Raw genomic sequence first — 19,975 nt, forward strand, 5'->3', positions numbered from 1 at the left:
TACTGAGGGACCCCTGGGAAAACCGGGGCGAGGTAAAGGCCAAAAAGGACAACAACCGCTGGACTAGGACAATATTAAGGACATTATAGGTTAATACACTGAACCAGGGGAGCTTAACTTGTCTGAAGCCAAAAGGAGAAATATATTCTTTTAAATCTAAAGGCTTAGAGGTGCTGCTTCTCTTGAGTGAGTTAAGCCTGCAGCCAAATTTAGATCCTGGCCCACAGCTGAGGAAACCCTGCACTAAACAGCTGAGCACAGAAAATAAATATCATAATAGAAAGTCTTAGCCTCTGAACTGATAATAAATAGAGAAAAAATACAAGTATCAATATTTAAATATTGTTTGTAAAATCCTGAAAAAAAAACCAGATTGATTTATAACATTTTCATTTACGGATAAATTCTGTATTTTTCAACCTGGACCCTATTTTTCCATGTTTTATGTCTAGATGACTAATGGGAACAAAAATCTTTGAAACTGTCCTCTACTGAGCAAGAGGGCTGCAGATGGCAACAGCAAAACAGGCTGCAATGTAACCACTTGGGGCAATTATGCACCGTCAATTTACATCCACTAAAAGTGCTTTTGCTATGGACATACTGGTATTATTATTTCAAGTGCCTGACAACTTATGGAAAGTATCCCTACAGAGACAAACCTCAAGATCCTTTTTGTTTAACCAGAAACAGCCCTGAAACTGCTATCGCCAAACCCACCAGACTCCATTTAAATAAACAGTAATTTTATCACCATACAGCACACTTCACTGAAACACACCAACTCTGGTTTGGTTAAAATAAACCCTCAATTCACCCAGCTAGATGTGAAAATATGCTGGCTCTGTACACCCTAATTACTGTTTATTTAAATGGATTCTGGTGGAATTGGCGTTGGCGATTTTCGGGGCTTTTTCTGATTTAAAAAAAAAGATCTTATCCTAACAACAAGACTGAGCTCTGTAGGGATGCTTTCTATAAGTTGCCAGACACTAAAATGAATAACAATCTGACACAAAAAATGTGAGATATTTAAGTCCAGGTTGAAATACTAAACTTACTCTTTAAATGAACTATTAAATAAGGCACAGCTTGCAAAAAACAGACTTCAACTGACAGGCTACACAAACTTTAAGCTTTTGTTTAAAGCTGTTATCGGTGGCATAGGCCCAAGCACAAAAACAACGGTGACTAAACAGGGCATTCAAGTACCAGTTGCCTCTGTGATGCAGAGGGCTGTAGTTTGCTCACTAGCTAGCCTTGCACCACACAGCTGCTGCAGATTTGTTTACTGAGTGCCTGGTGTTGTCCCAGCAAATGTTGAGTCAGTAATGAAAGGCAGCACAGAGTGGCAAAGGAGCACTGATGAAAAGAAAGAGGGGAAAAAAGAGACTGAGAGAAGAGAAACTCAACAAAGATGTGAGCAGATACTCAAGAAAGCTCTAGCTAACCTGAACATGAAAACACTGCGTGCTACAGAGATATCCTTGCATCTATGTCCGTGTGTGTTGCATTAGAAGATCTGAGGTGTGTCTGTGTACATTAGCAGATGGTTGTGATTGCTTCACACAGAAAAAGCCTTTCAGAAGAATGCACTCACAATAAGCAGAAATAATGATTGAAAAAACTGAGAAAATCTTGAGTGTGCATGTGAAAAAGAAATACCGTGATATCCATAAATGGAGAGAAAATAGCTGTAACAATACTATAAATAAATCATGACCATCCTTTATCAACGCATTACTTGCATACGAATACATACAAGCTGCCGCACAATGAGCACCTTAAGGCAGGTTCAGTATTAGTGATCTTAGAGGCCACCGGTGAGTTCATTAAAAGATTACCGCTGGCTACAGAGGTCTGAGAGTGCGAGTGTGTGTACGAGTGTGTGGTCCTGTGAGTCGAGCAAAAGAGCATGCAGAGGCTTAAACAACTAAACCGTGTTCTTCTGACTAACACTAAAATGTCTAAACAAGATTTTTCAAGGCTCTGAAAGAAGTTGGCCTAATTACTGCCAGTGATATCTGCACCAGGATCCAGACTTGCACACTCTAATAGCACAAACCTATCAGAATCCTTTCAACTGAAAACAGCTTAGGCTAAAGTCTTAAATTTTAATTTGGCTTTAAATTCGTCTGCCTACCCACGTAATATAGGAGCTGTATGTCGTCATTATTTTATTCTGACAGAAAGTGAAGGTGTGTCGTTAAGCTACAATTATAATCGCCATAATTTATTATGCCTAGAACGCAGTAAATCTGTCAATGCTGCTTTGCAAACTGCTGTGTCTGCACCAAGGCAAACTGAATACAAACTCTGAAATGAAGCGTAATGTAGGATACTAAAAAACTATTTATAATTCCCAGCATGTTACATTTGTCTCACAAAATGTGGGAAAATCAAAGTGAGAGAAACAAAGGTCGAAGCAGAATGTTAGATTTAAAGCTCACTGAGTGAAATGTCACTAAATATGCAGCCAAAATACAGCCGACATGCACAAAAATTAAAAACAATCTCAGACTGAATGAAGTTTAAAGAGTGAAAAAAATTGCACACAGCCACCACAAAAGCATTGAAATGAAATAAATAAATAAATAAATAAATCTATTCTGGGGCAATTTTGTTGACTGTATTGACACAAACCTGGGTGACGTTTGCTCGCAGTGGACGTGGCAGAGTTTGGGGAAGTGCTGCTGGTAGTCGTAGAACAAGAAGAGTAAGATGATGAGGGCGAAGAGGAGGAGGAAGAGGAGGAGGAGAGGGTGAGAGCGCTGAGGGCTCCTGCAGGCAGTGGCTGGCCTCTCTTCAGTAGCTGCTTGTGCTCCTGCTGGCGGAAGCGCGGGGGCACCTCTCTGGGCGGGTAGCGAGCACTGGCAGAGGACAACTGGCACTGCTGCTGAGGGGGAGTCTGAGTCGGGAGTTGGCTACTGGAGGAGGCGCGCTTGCCATTGCCAGAAGAAGAGGAGGAGGAGAGGGGCAGCGTAGGGCTGGCGGGGTGGAGGTGATGGGGTGGGCCGGGACTGGGCTTAGTGGGAGCAGGCTCTGGCACTGGATGGATACAATACACAGGCACACAGGCACACACACACACACACACACACACACACAGAAAGACACATGCAGGTAGCAAGGTATTAACGTCTGGGTTAACTCACTATTAGTCCCTTAAATAACAGAAATGATATCTGGCTGTGTGGTGCTGACATTTGACAGCTGGTGACCAAAAAAAGGGTGGCTGAAATTTTCTGAGCATTAGTCCAGTTTAAGCCATTCCTTAATGTTACAATATCTATATGTATGGAAGTCCATTTCTGCCAGTGTCATAAAAAAGATCCTGTTAGCTCATTATAAGAATAAACTTTCTCAAAATAAAGACTTAACATAGTTTCTCACTAAGTTCAGATATTAAGTCAATACTTTAAGAAAGCTTCTCATTATCTTGAGATACTAAGTCACTATTTTGTGATTTTAACTAATTATGTTGGGATACTACATCATTATTCTATCTTAATTATCATTATCATTTTAATTAACTAATTATTTTGGGATACTAACTTATAATTTTGGGATACATAGTCAATATTTTGAGATACTAACTCCTTATTTGGGGATACTAAGTCATTATTTTGAGATACTAACTCCTTATTTTGAGATACTTAGTGTTTATTTTGAGATCCTAACTCCTTATTTTGGGATACTGACTCATTATTTTGGAATACATAGTCAATATTTTAAGATGCTAACTCATTATTTTGGGACACTTAGTGTTTATTTTGAGATATTAACTACTTATTTTGGGACACTTTCTTTTGACATACTAACCCCTTATTTTGGAATACTTGGTCTTTATTTTGAGACACTAACTCCTTATTTTGGAATACTTGGTCTTTATTTTGAGTTACTAACTCCTTATTTTGGGATACATAGTCAATATTTTAAGTTGCAAACTCATTTAGGGGATACTTGGTCATTCTTTTGAGATACTAACTCCTTATTTTGGGATACTTGGTCTTTATTTTGAGATACTAACTCCTTATTTTGGGATACATAGTCAATATTTTAAAATGCAAACTCATCATTTAGGGGATACTTGGTCATTATTTTGAGATACTTACTCCTTATTTTGGGATACTTGGTCTTTATTTTGAGATACCAACTCCTTATTTTGGGATACTTGGTCTTTATTTTGAGATACTAACTCCTTATTTTGGGATACTTGGTCTTTATTTTGAGACACTAACTCCTTATTTTGGAATACTTGGTCTTCATTTTGAATTACTAACTCCTTATTTTGGGATACATAGTCAATATTTTAAGATGCAAACTCATCATTTAGGGGATACTTACTCCTTATTTTGGGATACTTGGTCTTTATTTTGAGATACCAACTCCTTATTTTGGGATACTTAGTTGTTATTTAGAAATACTAACTCCTTATTTTGGGATACTTAGTCATTTTGGGGCACTAAGTCATTTTCAGATAGTTTCTCATTATAATTACGTAGCATGATCCTTTTTTCATCACACTGGCGAAAATGGGCTACAGTGTATATGAACTGTACATGTGGAGATAACACAGAAAAAAGCCGTCTAATGATGTTATATTCGAGCAGTATGTGATGGAACGGTCCTATTTATGGGGAAAATCTTTAAAGAATACAAAACAGACATGTTTTATTTTCAACACCTGTTCATGCAGTCTCTGAAAAGTTAATTTCGTCTATTGAATCTTATGTGTAGTACACAGCAGGTGTTGATAATTGAGTGTGTTTGTCTGCACTGTATGTTGGTGTGGCATGTCCCTTTAAGTTAACTGCCTCATGCAGCCTTTTGTCGAACATATGTTACTGGCCCAGACGCACTCTATGAAAAGGTCATATTTTTTCTGCTGACTGAACACTGACACACACACACAAATACACATACACACAAACACATGGAGACACATCCTTTCCTCTTCATTACACTCTGTTCACTTGCCCCCTCCCCACACACACAAACACTCACACACACCTTTCCCTGCTGCTTTGGCCTCGGCCTGACCCTTTCCCTGCTGGTTGCAGTGACCAGCCAGCCATCTAATTGAGCGTTAGCCTGAAAGGTGTTATTATTAGTAGAGCCTGGACAGCTACCAACCAAACAGATTGGCCTGGCTAAAGTTTCCTCTCTGGGGTGCTGCAAGGCTGAGGGGAAAAAGATTGCCTGACCTATACACTGAATAATTCTTACTGAGGAAGCTGCGGAGGATGTTGGTGCGAGTCTGTGGCTGTATGCACCTATGAGGAAACTCAACTAGATCTGGTATGGCACTACTCTACCTGAGAGCTCCCTGCCACTCACAAACAGCTGCTTTCATAATGACTGCCAATTGCTAGTGACCTAAGAGCTGCTGTGAATTACAGTTTCTTGGTCCGTGGGTAAATGCATGATGAATAGAGTTGATGATGTTGTTTTCTATAGTCCCAAGATAGATATGGCTGTTCTAAACAACAGCTGAGTCTGCCTTCACTCAAGGGACGAGAGAGAGAGTAACGACAAAGACAAAGGTTGTGCGAGTCTGTGTGGAGGGAAGGGGATGTTTTTTTCAAACCATGAAATAGTGGGAAATTGATGGCATAGAAATAATTTGTCAATTAAAGCTTCATTCTGTCTAGTGTGAGAACTACTCCTGCTGGCAATTAACCACACAGTGACACGCACGCATGCACGCACACACACGCACACACACACACACGCGCACACACACACACACACACACACACACACACACACACACGGGCCAAAGCTGCCACACTGGAGGTTAAAGTAAATTCAGAGAGCAGAGGTATTCACTGTGCCTGCCAAGAGCTTGTCTAAAAGCTAAAAACAGAGGCCCTCTCAGTGAGCGCAACACTAATCCAGATGGCTGCCTACCTGCTGACACGCAGAAACAGCACGGATATGCAAGGAACTTGAATTTGCAGTTACACAGACACATCTAAAACACAACTCCTCCACAGGAAGAGAACTACTGTGCATATGTGGCGAGGTATTTGTAGGCAAAACATTGTTGTTGTCGTCTTTCTTCTAATGATGCCCTTTACACACGCACGTCCACAGAGGCACAAACGCCTCTACATGTTTCTTGAAAATATACCAATGTATCACACATACACTTAAAAAGAGACTTTCACAGTTGTTTTCAGCCCCTTCCACCGATGAGATTTTAGTCAAATGCACATGCAGAGAGGGGGAGGGAGACAGAGGGAGAGAGCCTGCCCCCCTCCAGCAGTATCTGGCTGGCTTGCTGTTGGCTTGGAACTGCAGCTGGTGACGCACATCTCTGATTAAATTCATCCCGGCCCGCCTGACACTGCCTCGACCAATCAGACAGCAGGACAGTGAACACACGCTGCCCTGCCCCCTTTCCTTGCTGTCCTCCCCACTCCGTTTCCAATCACCTCCCCTCCCTTCTCTGTCTTTCCATCAGCGGGTTGCTCCATAACACCACTGCTCTCTCTCTCTCCGTCTCCATCTCCCTTTTTCCCCCCGTGTCTACCTGTCTCTCAGCCTGGTGTTCTCTGCTCACTATGTTATTCTCCCTCTGGGCCTTTATCCATCTTGATCCCTCATCTCTTGTGCTCCTGTCTCTTTTCTCCCCTGTCTTGTTTCTGTCTCCTTACCTTGCCATTTGCCTGTTTCTAGTCCTCCATCTCCGCACTCCAAATGTCTCCCCTCCACCCGACCTCTCTCTGCTTTCTTTTCCATTTCTTTCATCTCCTCCAACTCCAAACAATTTTTCTACCTAGTGCACATTTTGTGCCCCCAGCCCCTGTCCTGACATCTCTTTCTCTTTTTCCCTTGCTGTGAGGTGTTACTTGAAGGTTGTGACAGAACTTTTTAACAAACCCAGTAACCTGTTAAAGACCTCAGGAAGTTTAAACTTAGTTCTAGTTTTGGTTCCAGGCTGTACTCTTCTACGATCCAGGAAGTACCAGGATGCAGTCTGCACTATTGGGTGTTGCTCACTGCTCAAACAGAAGCCTGGTAACTAGGAATGCACCAATTTATCAGTTGAACATCAGTACTGGCCTACATTCACCTGGTTGATTGCCATTGACCTATCGGCAAATAAAATAACCTTCAGTGATGGCAGTGGCCGATGTTTTTCTATTATGCCACATCAGTTTTGCACAGGCTAAAAGCAGGGCTCTAAACTAACAGCGTCCTGTCATCCCTGGTACAACAGAAAACCTGTTAGGGACGAATCTTTCCCACGACACCTTTGGGACAAAGGGAAACAGTTAACAGACAATTGAGGCATCAGGGGATGCACCTTGTCTTTTCCCTGATAATGCTACATTGGGAACAACAAATTTGTGTTGACATTGGCAGAAGGAGAGCTACTTAATGTTAGCGGTTAGCAGCCAGAACAACACAAGTTACATTATCATGCATTCAAGCTCTATTTAGTAAAAATGATTATTGGGCTGAGGTATATTATAGTGTTCTCTTGATGTGTTCCTTTGTAATCTTGTAAAATTTGTTTTTTGTCGAGAAACTACGAACAAATAAGGTTGATTGAAGCAGAAATTTGTTGGTTTTCACAGCAATACAAAATTTCACTTAATGTATATTAAATTTTAAAAAAAGTCCCAAATAGTTGACAAGCAAGAAACAAAATAGAAAGTTGACTGTATTTACATTTTTTTGTGTGATTATGAATATGAGCAGAAAAATGAGCCACTAAAACATTCAGCAGGTGACCTACTTCAAAAATAGGAGTTCTGGCTATCTGCCTCTTTTGATCTCGTTCTCCACCTGTGCACATCTCCTTACTGACAATACAGTCACGCAAACATTTCTCAATGACGGATTTCCTTTTTAATCTGTTATCTAATTTGCCAAATCTATGCAATTCATACACGGATTAAACACTCTAAAGAAACTGCCAGAGCTCCAAAGAGTTAGTCTTAAGTTTCCTCAACAATTTGGTCAGAAAGTCAGCTTACTGTTTATGTCTGTTGCTAGTCTGATACAGGAAGCAGGCAAACTAAGAAGACAGACACACAAGTCCCAGCTCCAGCGTGCCTCGCACACACCCTGCTTCACACAGCCTGTGTTTGTGTTGTTGTAGCAACAAGGGCGTATCCATGCTGCAGCTCCCTTGTGTTGCAGATGACCACATCTCCTGCACAAGCAGTGACGTATTTCTCTAAAATAGTCATGATACAGTATACATAGTCACAAACCTGTTCAATTACATTATTCTATGCTTGCAAGAAAAAGAAAAAAAGATTTAAAAAAAAAATGATGAATTTTTCAAGAAAAGTGCTGCTATAACACCATCCCGCTAGGTAATGTGTAGCCATCTATGGTGTAATCTGTATTTAACAAGTGTATCAGTGAGAATTAATGTTCTCCAGAGTGTGTGTGCGTATGCAGACATACACACACAAATGAGACGGTAAAAACGGCAGTCTGAATGTGTTAGAGGTGAGAAGAATAGTCTGTGTCAGACACAGCTCCTCTCTGCCCTGAATAAACATAAATACATCTACTGAGACACATCTTACATTTTGAGGAGGAGAGATCTTTTCTTAATCCATGATTGATGGGTTAAGTGCTTTTGGAGAGTTGGGGGCTACAGAAAAACACTAATAAAAAAAAACTGGGGAAAGCCGTCAGATGAGTGTCTGTCAAAGACTAAATGAGTAAAGTGAAGGGTATGATGGTGACACTCACTTCCAGTGAAAAGCAATGAAATCCACACATAAAATTAGTGACGTTACAAGCGTACTGCATCTGAACTCAACTGGATGACTAACAGCTTTGCAGAAACTGGGTTTCTCAGCTTAGTAAGTCCTAAATGTAGGTGAAGTTTCCTTCTCTAACTACTGACTGACAGCTTCTAATGGCAAAAACATAATTTTGAAATATCGAGTAACAGTAATCTTTTCAGGAAATCTACAACCGGACATTTTTACTGTGCTCCTAGATGACCTATGACACCAGACATTTTGACTTAAGGATGGTCAGGGACTTTCTTACAAGATCAGTAATCAGTGTTGTGCATTAACACACTTGAGGAGTGCACTCATTGAACATGCCGCTGTTTTCTGGTGAATTGTGAACTGAACGTCTCTGTTTGCAACTAATGCACGTTAATGCAAGCGTCGCTCTCTCATGTTTTACACCTGAGGATTAAGCACCCAGCATGCCGGTGCTCTGTCAAAGATTGTTTCCCCATCAACATGTGTTTCCCCCTAAGTAAATCTGAACTAAACCTTTTCCTTCACTTAACCACATAGGGCTAGGGCTACGAATTTCAACAAGGGGAAAACACTGCTCGACACACTAGCCAACAACTGCATTGCTAGTGCAAATGCCAATTCAGACAACGCAGCAGTGATATTACTGCTGAAGCCAGCTCACATGAATCACTGAAGGTGTTTTATGAACAAATCAGTACAGATCCTAACGGAAAAAATCTCACATTTTTATTCCAAGTGTGCCTGCCAGATCTAAAAAAAACAAGTTTGTACGTCAGCCACATCTGCAACAAATTTTCAACAACACATCGAGTTAACGCATCCGACCAGTCTTCAGAAATATCTGTGCATGAATAATGATCACAAGATCTTATTTAAAAAACAAACAAACAAAAATGGAAGGCTTGAACGTAAACTAGTTCATTTTTTGGGACTGTGAACTTCTTTCAAATTCAGATTGTGAACTATGAATGTTAATTACTTCACTTGAATCTGGGTGAAATGAGTTTTGAGCTCTTGTGAATTCTTAATGTGCACAACATTGATCATCAGTGATCATCTTCTGACCACAAAAGTGATGAACAGACAGACTGTGAGCTGTTTGACTAACAACAGTGGACAATGATAATTTTTAGATATCATCTTAACAAAAAACCAATGCATGCTGCAGAGACAGAGAGGTATATACAGAAATATTTAGGTTACAGGGGTGTGTTGTGGAAACCAAATATAGACTTTAATGTGGTGGTGGCCTCAGTACCTCTAATTGAAGTAGAAAAGGAGAGCCAATTAAATTAGCATTTGTATCAAGTGCACTGTAAATTCCATTAAACCCTCTAGCTGAGGCGCTCTCTGCAACCTTACGTCAAACTTTTAATTACAGCCCTTCTTCACACTAAATGGTTAATTACACACAATGAGAGAGAGCGAGAGAAAGAGAAAGTGCATAGGAACAGAGAACAAGTGAGCATAGATGAAGGGGTAAAACAGACATAAAAGGCGGAAGGAAATGCATAAAGGAATCAGATACAGAGTTGAAAATCCATGAACAAGGCATAATGGGCAAGAAGGTAGGGGATCTGTTATTGTAAAGAGCAATTGTGGTTGGTTCCCTGAGCCTAGTGCCAGGCAGCGCAGGTTCCCACATCTCTTCTGTCTATTGTCTGCACAGCCACTTTATTATGCAGCCATGTTTATAGAAGGGGGAGGGCTGGTCACAACACACAGGCCTATATGCCATGCACAATGGTGCGTTTCTTAATCCAATAAGAGCTCAGACGGAGGGAAGAGAAGGAAAATGCAGGATGTTTTTAAGTGGTTTTACATCTCTGTATAACAATTGTACACATGCTGCTTTTGTCCAAGTGGTTTTATATCTGTGTACAGTCAATGTTTTCTTTTCGCTCATCAAAACAAGCTAATGAAAAGAAGCGTGCCTTTGCGACAAATCAGTTTGGTTCAAGAAATTGTCTCAAAACAATATGGAGACAGAGGCACAAATAGAGGAGTTTGCAGAGTGCACGAAGTGTGCACGCTGAAAGCAATTTGAGTTTGGACTAAGTTCATGACCTCCTCTATATCACACCTCTCATTTCCTTCTGCAAATCATCTTACACTTGTTATATTTCAACAGCAATATGACTGCCTCCGCTGTTATGGAACTAGTTAGTCATTTCCCTTCTCAATATGTTGGGTTTACAATCCACAAAATGTGTCTACATCCTCTTTCACAACAACACTTGGTTGATTTGATGCGGTTACCAAGAGAACCTTTTCACTGCAGAAAGCAAATGTATGTGCCTGTGTTTATGCACATAAGGGAGGGTCAAGTGGGTGTGTCTCTATGAGGTCCCATCTGTCAGTATTAGTGGAGAGAAACACCCTCACTCACATACAAAATAAAAGGCAAAATTTCTCACCCCTCACCCTTCCTATAACGGGCTGTTGCTATAGAGACTGACAGTTGCCTAACGCACCTCCATTTGCCTCTTGTGACCTCCTGTGCCTCCTGTGACCCCTTTCCATACCACGCCCCTTCCACCCTTTCTTTCTAATTAGTGCCCCCGCCCCCTACTCTCAATGCCAAGCTCCTTCCTCTCTCTCAAGTCTCGGTTGTTCATCTCAGCTGTTCCTCTCTGACCTGTTAAAATTATGAACGAGATGGCCAAAGAAATCCCTTTATGCCTTTTAGCCCTAATAGTTGCAAACTCGCTGTCTGGGTTAAGAGCTTTAACAGGATCATGCTACACCTGTATCCGCGGTCAGTGCCTGAGGCCAACAACTGCCTGAGGACAGGTGTGTTTTGGATTTCATAGATATGAAGCATGATGCATGGCATCTTCAACATTTTAAGGCTGACACCCAAATCAAGGATGGTGGCCTCCAACAGTCAGAGCCCCAGGGTTAGTAAAGCATAGGGAACGCAGCAGGTAAATGGAGCAGCGCCCTTCTGCAGTCTCAATGTGAGTTGTTCATACATGTCTTATATAATATGACATATTTCAAGGCATTATAACCATGCAATATATTCAATTAATAGAAACAATCTCACCAAGTCAAATTCACCTTGTAGAATAATATGAGGTCTGGACATTTTCTTTTCTAACTGCTGTTTGACAATGGCTGAAGGGAAGGGCGCTTATGCAGGCATACTGGCAGTCTTTAAACCTTTTGGACACATATAGCCCCTCACCACCAAAATTAGCACACATGTGCGGCTTTTTTTAAACACGGGGAAACCCACTAAAATATGCCACAGACCACAGTCAGCAGACCAGATTTGTGTATGCAGCTCTGAAGGAGATGAATATGGCTTTTACTTTTTATATCTGTTACTTATTCAATCTCAGCTTCAAACTTTGTTCTGACTATTTGTAACGATATTTGAGCGCTGCTGGAGGGAGATGGACGGAATCTGTGGCGGTGCATTATTGCATCCCACCAGAAAAGAAGCAAAAATTTGCGCTTCTGCCCAGGTGTATGGTTCCATCACTGATGACTGGAGCTGATTATTACTCATGACTACTGCAAAGTCATTTGTCCCAGGGAATGAATCCCAATTCTAACCTTTCCCACCAAAAGCCAAATGTTAGTGGGTTTTTTGGGCTACGTATTGTATAAATGTGAACACCTTTGCCTCAAAGCACAGTCTGAACTGTCATTCATATCAGCTGAGCTACATCCCATTAATCTGCCTGATATCTGACATAAAGCAGCTCGCTGTTGGGGGAGGGAGGAGGCGATGGGGGAGGGGCAAGATGCACCCAAAGGGCTCTCTTGTCAGCAGCTTGTGAGTGATCATACAACATGAATATACAGAGAGGAGAGCATTGTTTGAGTTTGTGCACCCCTCTTGTTTCCTCTCTCTCTGCCCCCTGTCTCTCTCTCTCTCTCTCTCTCTCCATCCCTCACTCTCCTCTTGCACTTGACATGCACGCAGGGCGAGCACACGGGGGGTAGAGGAAAAACAATTATGCTTGGCAGTCATAAATCCACAGGATGTAATTCACAAGCTATTCGCTATTAATTCATTGAGTGTTTATAAATGTGGTTAACAGAAGAGAAAAGCAGCCCGAATGCTAAAGTAAATTAGCCTCTAATTAGATTGCGATTCATGAAATTCCCTTTCGAAAGCGTTGACGCAATTAATAGCATGTGAAATTGCAAATTAATGCAATGCAGAATTATACGACGCACTTGTGTTTATGTGCGCCTCTTGCTACTTTGAAAAACATAATGCTGTTATCACCGTGGTGACACCGTGTAAATATGTTTCTCCTCAGATGTGGTCGAGCATATCGTGGGTGAAATGAAACAGGCGGAGGAAACAGCGTGTGTATGGAGGGAAGTGAGGGACGAGGCAGCGACAGGCATTACATTTGTTCTGTAACCTTTCGGCAGTGAAAAGTGCGCGAGCAGCAAAAATGGAGATTGCAGATTTTCTGATTATCTGGGTGTGGTAAAGCGACAGACACAGTGTGGTATTACTGTGGCTTTCTGTGCCTGCGTCTAGCCACCTGTTTCATGAATTGCATTTGTGTAACTTCCTGCTAACTTCAATAACATTTGTGCGTGTGTGTGTGTGTGTGTGTGCATACTAAAAGCCACCATGGCTAGTATATTACTTCCTTTGCTGCTTTGCAATTCCACAATGTAAGCATTTGCTTCAGTCACAGAGATTGAAAGGCGCAAAGTTGCTGCAGGGAGGGATGTGCATGTCTTTTAATATGACTGTGGGCATCTAGGAACACAAATCTGCAGGTTGACAGATACTCTCTTTTCAGATACTTGTCACGCAGTCCTCTATGTGTGTGTCTTGGCATGTGCATGTTTTTGTCAAGTATGTGCAGCAGTCAAACTGAGTGATTGTGATTGCAGCGGTGGCAGAGATTGTGATGAAGCTGCGTGTGTGCTGGGGGTGAATAATCAGCATCCCTCTGAGGTAATGGGGACCAGGAGGAAGGGTGGTTTAGGGAGGGGCCCCGCCTCAGAGGTCCAGCCTGTGTGGGTTGGGGGAGGTGGGTTGGGGCAGTGGGACGCTGCCTCTTGGAACCCTGCGTTCGGAAGCTCCATGCCTAATGGGGGGCAGAGAAGTTAATTCCACTGCGCCGAAGCTTTATCTCATTTTCATACATATGAACGCGCCAGGCCGAGATCGATTACCGCAAACAAATTGAAATGCCTGGGACCAAGGAGGCCTGCAGAGAGGAAAGCAGAAAAAGGCATCGTGGATGGGGGAGGTGGCGTGCATGTGTATGTGTCTATGAATTTCTGAGAGTGCATAAGGAAGGCAGAATTCACTGATATGGATGGAAAGACACAAATCACTACCGCATACTGATTTTCTTCCCGCCTGCATATACACACACCTCCATTATTTAGAGTCATGCATGAAAACTCAACTCATTCCAGTTGATGCCACCTTCCTTTTAAGACATATTGCAGATGGGAGGTTATGAGCAAACTCAGAGGTCCTGATGGCTCACTGAACGATTAGTCTTCAAACAGGCCCTCTTTCCCGTACTTTCTTTATCTTTCTGTCTGCATGAGCACCCACTACATACACACAATCAGTTTCTCATTCCATGTCCCTTTCTCTCTATCTCTCATTAAACATACCATAAAACAAATGTCCATGTCATTAGTCCTCTTCTCTATTAGCACCGTCATTGACTCCCGACGGTCATTTTTGGCACTCGTCTAAAGTGCTCACTGCTTCATTACTTTCTTTCCTCCCTTTCCTTCCTGATTTTTTCGCTTTTATCTGGCCCCAGAACGCCCCGTTACACTTCCTCTTTCTTACTCTCCTTTCCTCCTCCCTCCTTCTCGATCTTAGCTTCTTTTGCCCCTGTCCGTAGGCCTCTTACACAGGCAGAGTTTTCAATATTTCCTCTCTGACTCTGCATTTCCTGTCAGTAACACCCAAATACACAGCTCTTACACTGTAGTCATAAAGTATTAAGGCTGAGATTTGCTTTCATTGTTTTGGCTCTAATCTGGCACATTGGATATGAAATGAAATAATGAATATGAGTTACAATGCAGAGGCACATAGATCATCAACAAATACAACAACGGATGAGGTTATAACCTGACCTCCATCCAAATAAAAGCCATTTAGCAATACAGTGCAATACAGCTGCAGCACAGGCCTGTCAGAGCACCACCAGTGTTGGCTCACTTTAAACTCATGGTAGTTTCATTTTAAATCTAACGAGCTGCGGTACAGAGCCAAGACAAAGAAAAAACACTGTTGTAATACAACTGAACTTTAAAAGGTATGTGAGGACAAGCAGACAGAAACATACAGTACACAGAAACAGACACGGTAGTGTGCGAGTGTGTGACATTTATTGTTGCCCACATAATCCTTTGGGGCATGTGGAATGCCACCATCTAACAACCAGGAACCTCTCCTCTCCACAAAAAACCTCACCAGCCATTACTCGGTCAACATTCTAGGTAGACCAATAAAAAGCAGCACTCGAGCCTGCCTCATCACCACCATTTCCATTCCTCTGAGCACGGCATTTAAACCGCAACTGTTCAAGTAAAGCTGTTTAGCGCCCAAAAGATAGACTGTGGTTATAAAAGACAGCTTCCAGGTGTGAATGTAAACTATGTGAGTGTGAAGCAGGTTGTTCCTGGAAAGGAGCACTCGTGCTCAGTGTAAATAATGGTAAAAAAACAAAACAGGCACTGCACACTATAAAGTATGAGTTCTCTGCTGCTCTATAAATACTATTAGAACAGGGTACTATAGTGTATATGTATGTAGATGGATACAGATATATAATAATGCTTGGAGAGGTCTGATTTATTTTCTCTGCTGAAAGTATTTCCATCTCAATCACTCAAGAACAAGTAGCATTAAATGCGTATTCAAATTAGAGGCAGCTAGCTTTGTGTGGAGGCTTTAAAACTTGGATAATAGGCCAAGCTCACAGTCAGGGCAGTGCAACACAGGGAGGGCAATTAAATAGAGAGGTCACAGTCCAAGGCAAGCTGCGCTGACCTTTGTTAAAGCCCAACAGTTACACCCAGATGGCCAAGCTGCTGCTCAAACTGCGGGAGGATAGGCACGGGCACTAACAGACACATTGAGGAGGATTTACAATTCTGTGCCGCCTTCGCCCAATCATGCACTAACAAAACCTATTTCAAGCATTTGGCATTAATTACATCATATCCAACTGTAAAGGCAAGAATAACCTCAGAGTGGTGTTAGGTAAAAAGACAAAAAACAGAATACTATGCATCACAATTAGTACTGGCCAAGACGCATGGATATCCCGATGTAAAAGCAGACAACATAATGCAAGACAACAGGATGAGGAAAGGGCCAAAGATGGAGGAGACAGGGGCTCATAAATCTTCTGCTTAGGACCTGGCTCACTCTCTCACACAGTCATTCATTTATTACAATGTATTATTATATATTTCCTCAGAAGGATCATGGGTACAACCTTTTCTGTATTTTGAAGCATCTCAGAGGCAACTCCCAGTACTTTGAACACATTTCAAAAGAACATTTTCACAGCAATGTCCTCTTAGGATCTATTTTAGCATCTTAAGAGGACACCAGGGGCATGTGAGGACACTGTTCTTTCAGTCCCACTCTCTATGCATGTCAGCTGGACTCCATGCCCTTCTTTTATTCCACTCTTCCTCTGTCTCCCTCTCTTACCCATCCCCTACCCCCATCCCTCTGCCCACACCACACTCAGTGTGCTGTCTGGGTGCCCTCACGCTTCACTGCCTGGTGCTGCGGGCGTACTGGGTGTCACTCTGCATCACTCTGCATTAGACTCCACTGTATTTGCTCTGCTGTGTGTGTGTGTGTGTGTGTGTGTGTGTGTTTGAGATTCAAACGGCACAATTGTGCATGCATGTGCAAAATGTGTGTGTCCATCTGTGTATTAGAATGCTAAATGCTATGTGTGTATTGCGTGAATAATGTGTGTGTGTGTATGTGTGTGTGTGTACCTTAACGGGTCTGTGTGTGTTAATCAGAGCTGATTAAAGGGGACCTATTATGCTCATTTTCAGGTTCATACTTGTACTTTGGGTTTCTACTAGAACATATTTACATGCTTAAATGGTACAAAAAAATGAAGTTCCCTCATACTGTCTGTGCTATATATACCCACTGTCTGAAATGCTCCATTTTAGTGCCTGTCTTTTAGCCCCCCTCCCAAAAAAGTGTGCTCTGAATGGTCAGCTCTCCCCAGGAATTCCCCATCTCGGGGTCTCTGCACCTTCACTGCAGCCTCTAAACACAACCAGACATGTTCCTGAAGAAACCCTGTCTGAAATCAGGGAGAAATGACAACACTTCCAGCCTGGTTTACGTTTCCCTGATATTAGCATGTAGCCCCACGTACGCCAGCAGTGTACTTGCTGCAAAGGAACAACTATTTATATTGACACTTTGACCTGTTGAAAAATCAACCATCAAAGTTTCTAAACACAATTTAACATGTTCCAGCAGGAATATGATCCAAAATCAGTGAGAAATCAACATCTGGAACCAAAATTACATGTTTCCCTGAAATTAGCTTGTAGCTACATGTAAACTCTGGCAGCAGCGTGCCTGGAGCAGATGACCATAGAAAGAAATCAAGTTGACGTGAGATTGTCTTGATAGTAGAAAAACCCCATTTGGAAACAGAACATTCAGAACAGTCTGAAGCCTGAGGCTTTTCCCCACAGAGTTTACTTTTAGATATGTTTACCTCATTATATGAAACTTTGGCCATGTTAAATAACATTTATCATTGTAATATTGTATATCTGACAGAAAATAAGGAAAAGCATAATTGGTCCCCTTTAATCAGAATATCAGTGGTTGGAATGTACGTTTAGAAAATGAGGTAGATGAGAGGGTGCGGTTTACTTGATCATGACACTCACCTTTGGGTTTCTGATCAGCAGCCTGCAGAGAAAGAATGAGAAATGGACTTAAGAACAAAACATAGACTTTATTCAACCGGAAATGGGCTTGTGCTACTTAGCAAAGTTGTCCAATCTTTTCTAATGATTTAGTAACTTTTTCTGTTGAATGGCAGCAGGTAATAAACAGAAGAAGTCAGTTGTTGGTGGTTCATTGGATTTTTGCTGCCTACAAATCAGCCAAAGCTATTGATTTAATCAAAGGCCATTGATTAAAAAAGACTGAAGGTTTTATAGAACTCTGCATATCCCTCTGCTTGCTAGCAGACTCGCAATTTGATGGGTGTGTTTTTGTGAACGTGTGCATCATTTTCACCCTCACCTTTTTCTGAGCAACGTCCGTCTTGGTCTTTTCGTCTTGTTTTTTCTTTTTCTTTTCTTCCATCAAATGGTTCTCTTTCTCCTGTTGCGAGCTTCTCTCAGCTGTCCAAGAAGAAAAGGAAAAGGGCAATGTGTAACACGTGAAGGAGAAAAGCTGGGATTCAGCTTAAAATGCCAAGTGTCCATCAATTTTTTGCAATTACAATTATGTAGACTCATGTGCATCACACACTTTACACTTGTTTGAGACTCAGGCACATTTATATTGTCTGCGCAAAGAAGTATTCCACACAAAAATGCACGCACGAGCGCGCACACACACACACACACACACACACACACACACACACACACACACACACACACACAGAGTGAATAATACACTCTCAACCCCTTTCCTTCTGATCTGTGTGTAAGCTGGAGCCAAAGTGCACTCAGTGTCTGGAAAAACTTTTCCATCTACAATCATCACCTCATACGAAAATCATGTCAGGCACTTCTGAGAAACACTTTCCCTCATGGTCAAAAACTGTAAAAGGAGAAGGTTGAATGGAGGGGTTATAAAAAGGAAAAGGAAAAAAGGCACACGTGTGAGTAAGAGAGAGATAAATACAGAGAAGTAGAGAGAGAGAACAGTAGGAGTGAAGACGGCAGGAAATGGCAAGAAGATAAAAAGGCAAGGGATTAAAAGGACTGAGAGGAAGACAACGTAAAGGCCAACAGACTGACAGAATAAGACACAAGGCTGTTTTTTTTTTTTTTTTTTCTTACAAAGATCTGTTTCCAGTGGGCGTGAGTCAAACCAGCTAGATAGCTTGCCCCAGGGCCACGGAAACTAAGTGCTTCTTTTCAGCCTGTATTTCCTTTGGCTCGGCTTTAGTGAAAGCTCCTGGAAACTATTAGAGGCATGAGCTGGGCCATAGGGATCAAATGTGTGTGTGTTTAGTCTTCACTAAGTGCAATGGACACTAATCTATTATACAGCACTATGTCATATCAAATCAATGACGCCACTCTGTAAAAATGTGCAAATACAATCGATCATCTTCACGTCAATCTAAAATTATGGTCTATTCCTATTTGCTGGCCATCCTGATAAGAGTGCACGTGTACATGCACACGCACGCCTGCCTTCTACAATGGGCTATTGTGATTCATCCTCGTGAACTCGAAGAACTTTCTTTCAGACTGTACCGCTGCTTGAGAGACATGTTGGATTCGCTGCAAACAGAGTTTCACAAAAATAATCACCAACGTCATACTGCAAAAAGTAGCTACTTTCAGTCAGTCTGCCTTTTGTATTGAAGCCACAGAGGAATGGACCAGTACGCCAGCAAATATTGGAGAACTCAAAACCCTTAATTTATGTGTTAGAGTCTGTAACAACATGGACAAATTCTTTGGATTGTATGCACTGTGTTCTGGCTCCTAACATGTGTAATACTCCCGACAACAGAACTTGATTCAGAGAATCCTTTTTAACTGTGACTTGATTAGAGCCGCAGCAATTAATCGATTAGTTGTCAACTATTAAATCAATCCCCAACTAATTTGATAATCGATTCATGGGCTTGAGAACTTTTTAAGCAAAAGAGTCAAAATTCTCTAACTCCAGCTTCCTTAAATATGAATATTTTCTGGTTTATTTACTCCTCTATCACAGTAAACTGAATAACTTTGGGTTGTAGACAAAACATCTGAGGACGTCACCTTGGACTTTCGGAAACGCTGACTTGACATTTTTCATAATTTTCTGACATTTCATAGACCAAACAACTAATCGATTTGAGAAAAAAATCTTTAATCTTTAGTTGCAGCCTTTGACTTGATCATCATAATAACTTTGTACTGCATTTAAAGTAATAGCTACAAGATGACATCTAAATGCGGCCTAACAATTCATCATTAAAAGTCATTTATCAAGCAAAACATTTGCTAGATCAAGTTACATA

The 19,975-nt window shown here is 41.6% G+C and overlaps 1 protein-coding gene across 2 annotated transcripts in view; it reads right to left on the minus strand.

Moving 5' to 3' along the window:
• tnrc6c2 (trinucleotide repeat containing adaptor 6C2) overlaps positions 1–19,975 on the minus strand; it is a 57,353-nt gene that overhangs the window by 26,024 nt on the left and 11,354 nt on the right. Inside the window, exons 2-4 of one of the 2 annotated variants that reach the window (XM_033624327.2) lie at positions 18,025–18,125; positions 17,664–17,685; positions 2,644–3,048 (exon numbers count right to left, since the gene is read on the minus strand). In XM_033624327.2, coding sequence (XP_033480218.1) covers positions 2,644–3,048; positions 17,664–17,685; positions 18,025–18,087 — 490 coding nt within the window. In that variant the 5' untranslated portion in view covers positions 18,088–18,125. The remainder of the gene's footprint in view (positions 1–2,643; positions 3,049–17,663; positions 17,686–18,024; positions 18,126–19,975) is intronic. The other variant, XM_033624328.2, reaches the window with a different exon arrangement.

The sequence above is a fragment of the Epinephelus lanceolatus genome, chromosome 3, assembly GCF_041903045.1.
Source record: "Epinephelus lanceolatus isolate andai-2023 chromosome 3, ASM4190304v1, whole genome shotgun sequence".
In the NCBI taxonomy this organism is placed as follows: Eukaryota; Metazoa; Chordata; class Actinopteri; order Perciformes; family Serranidae; genus Epinephelus; species Epinephelus lanceolatus.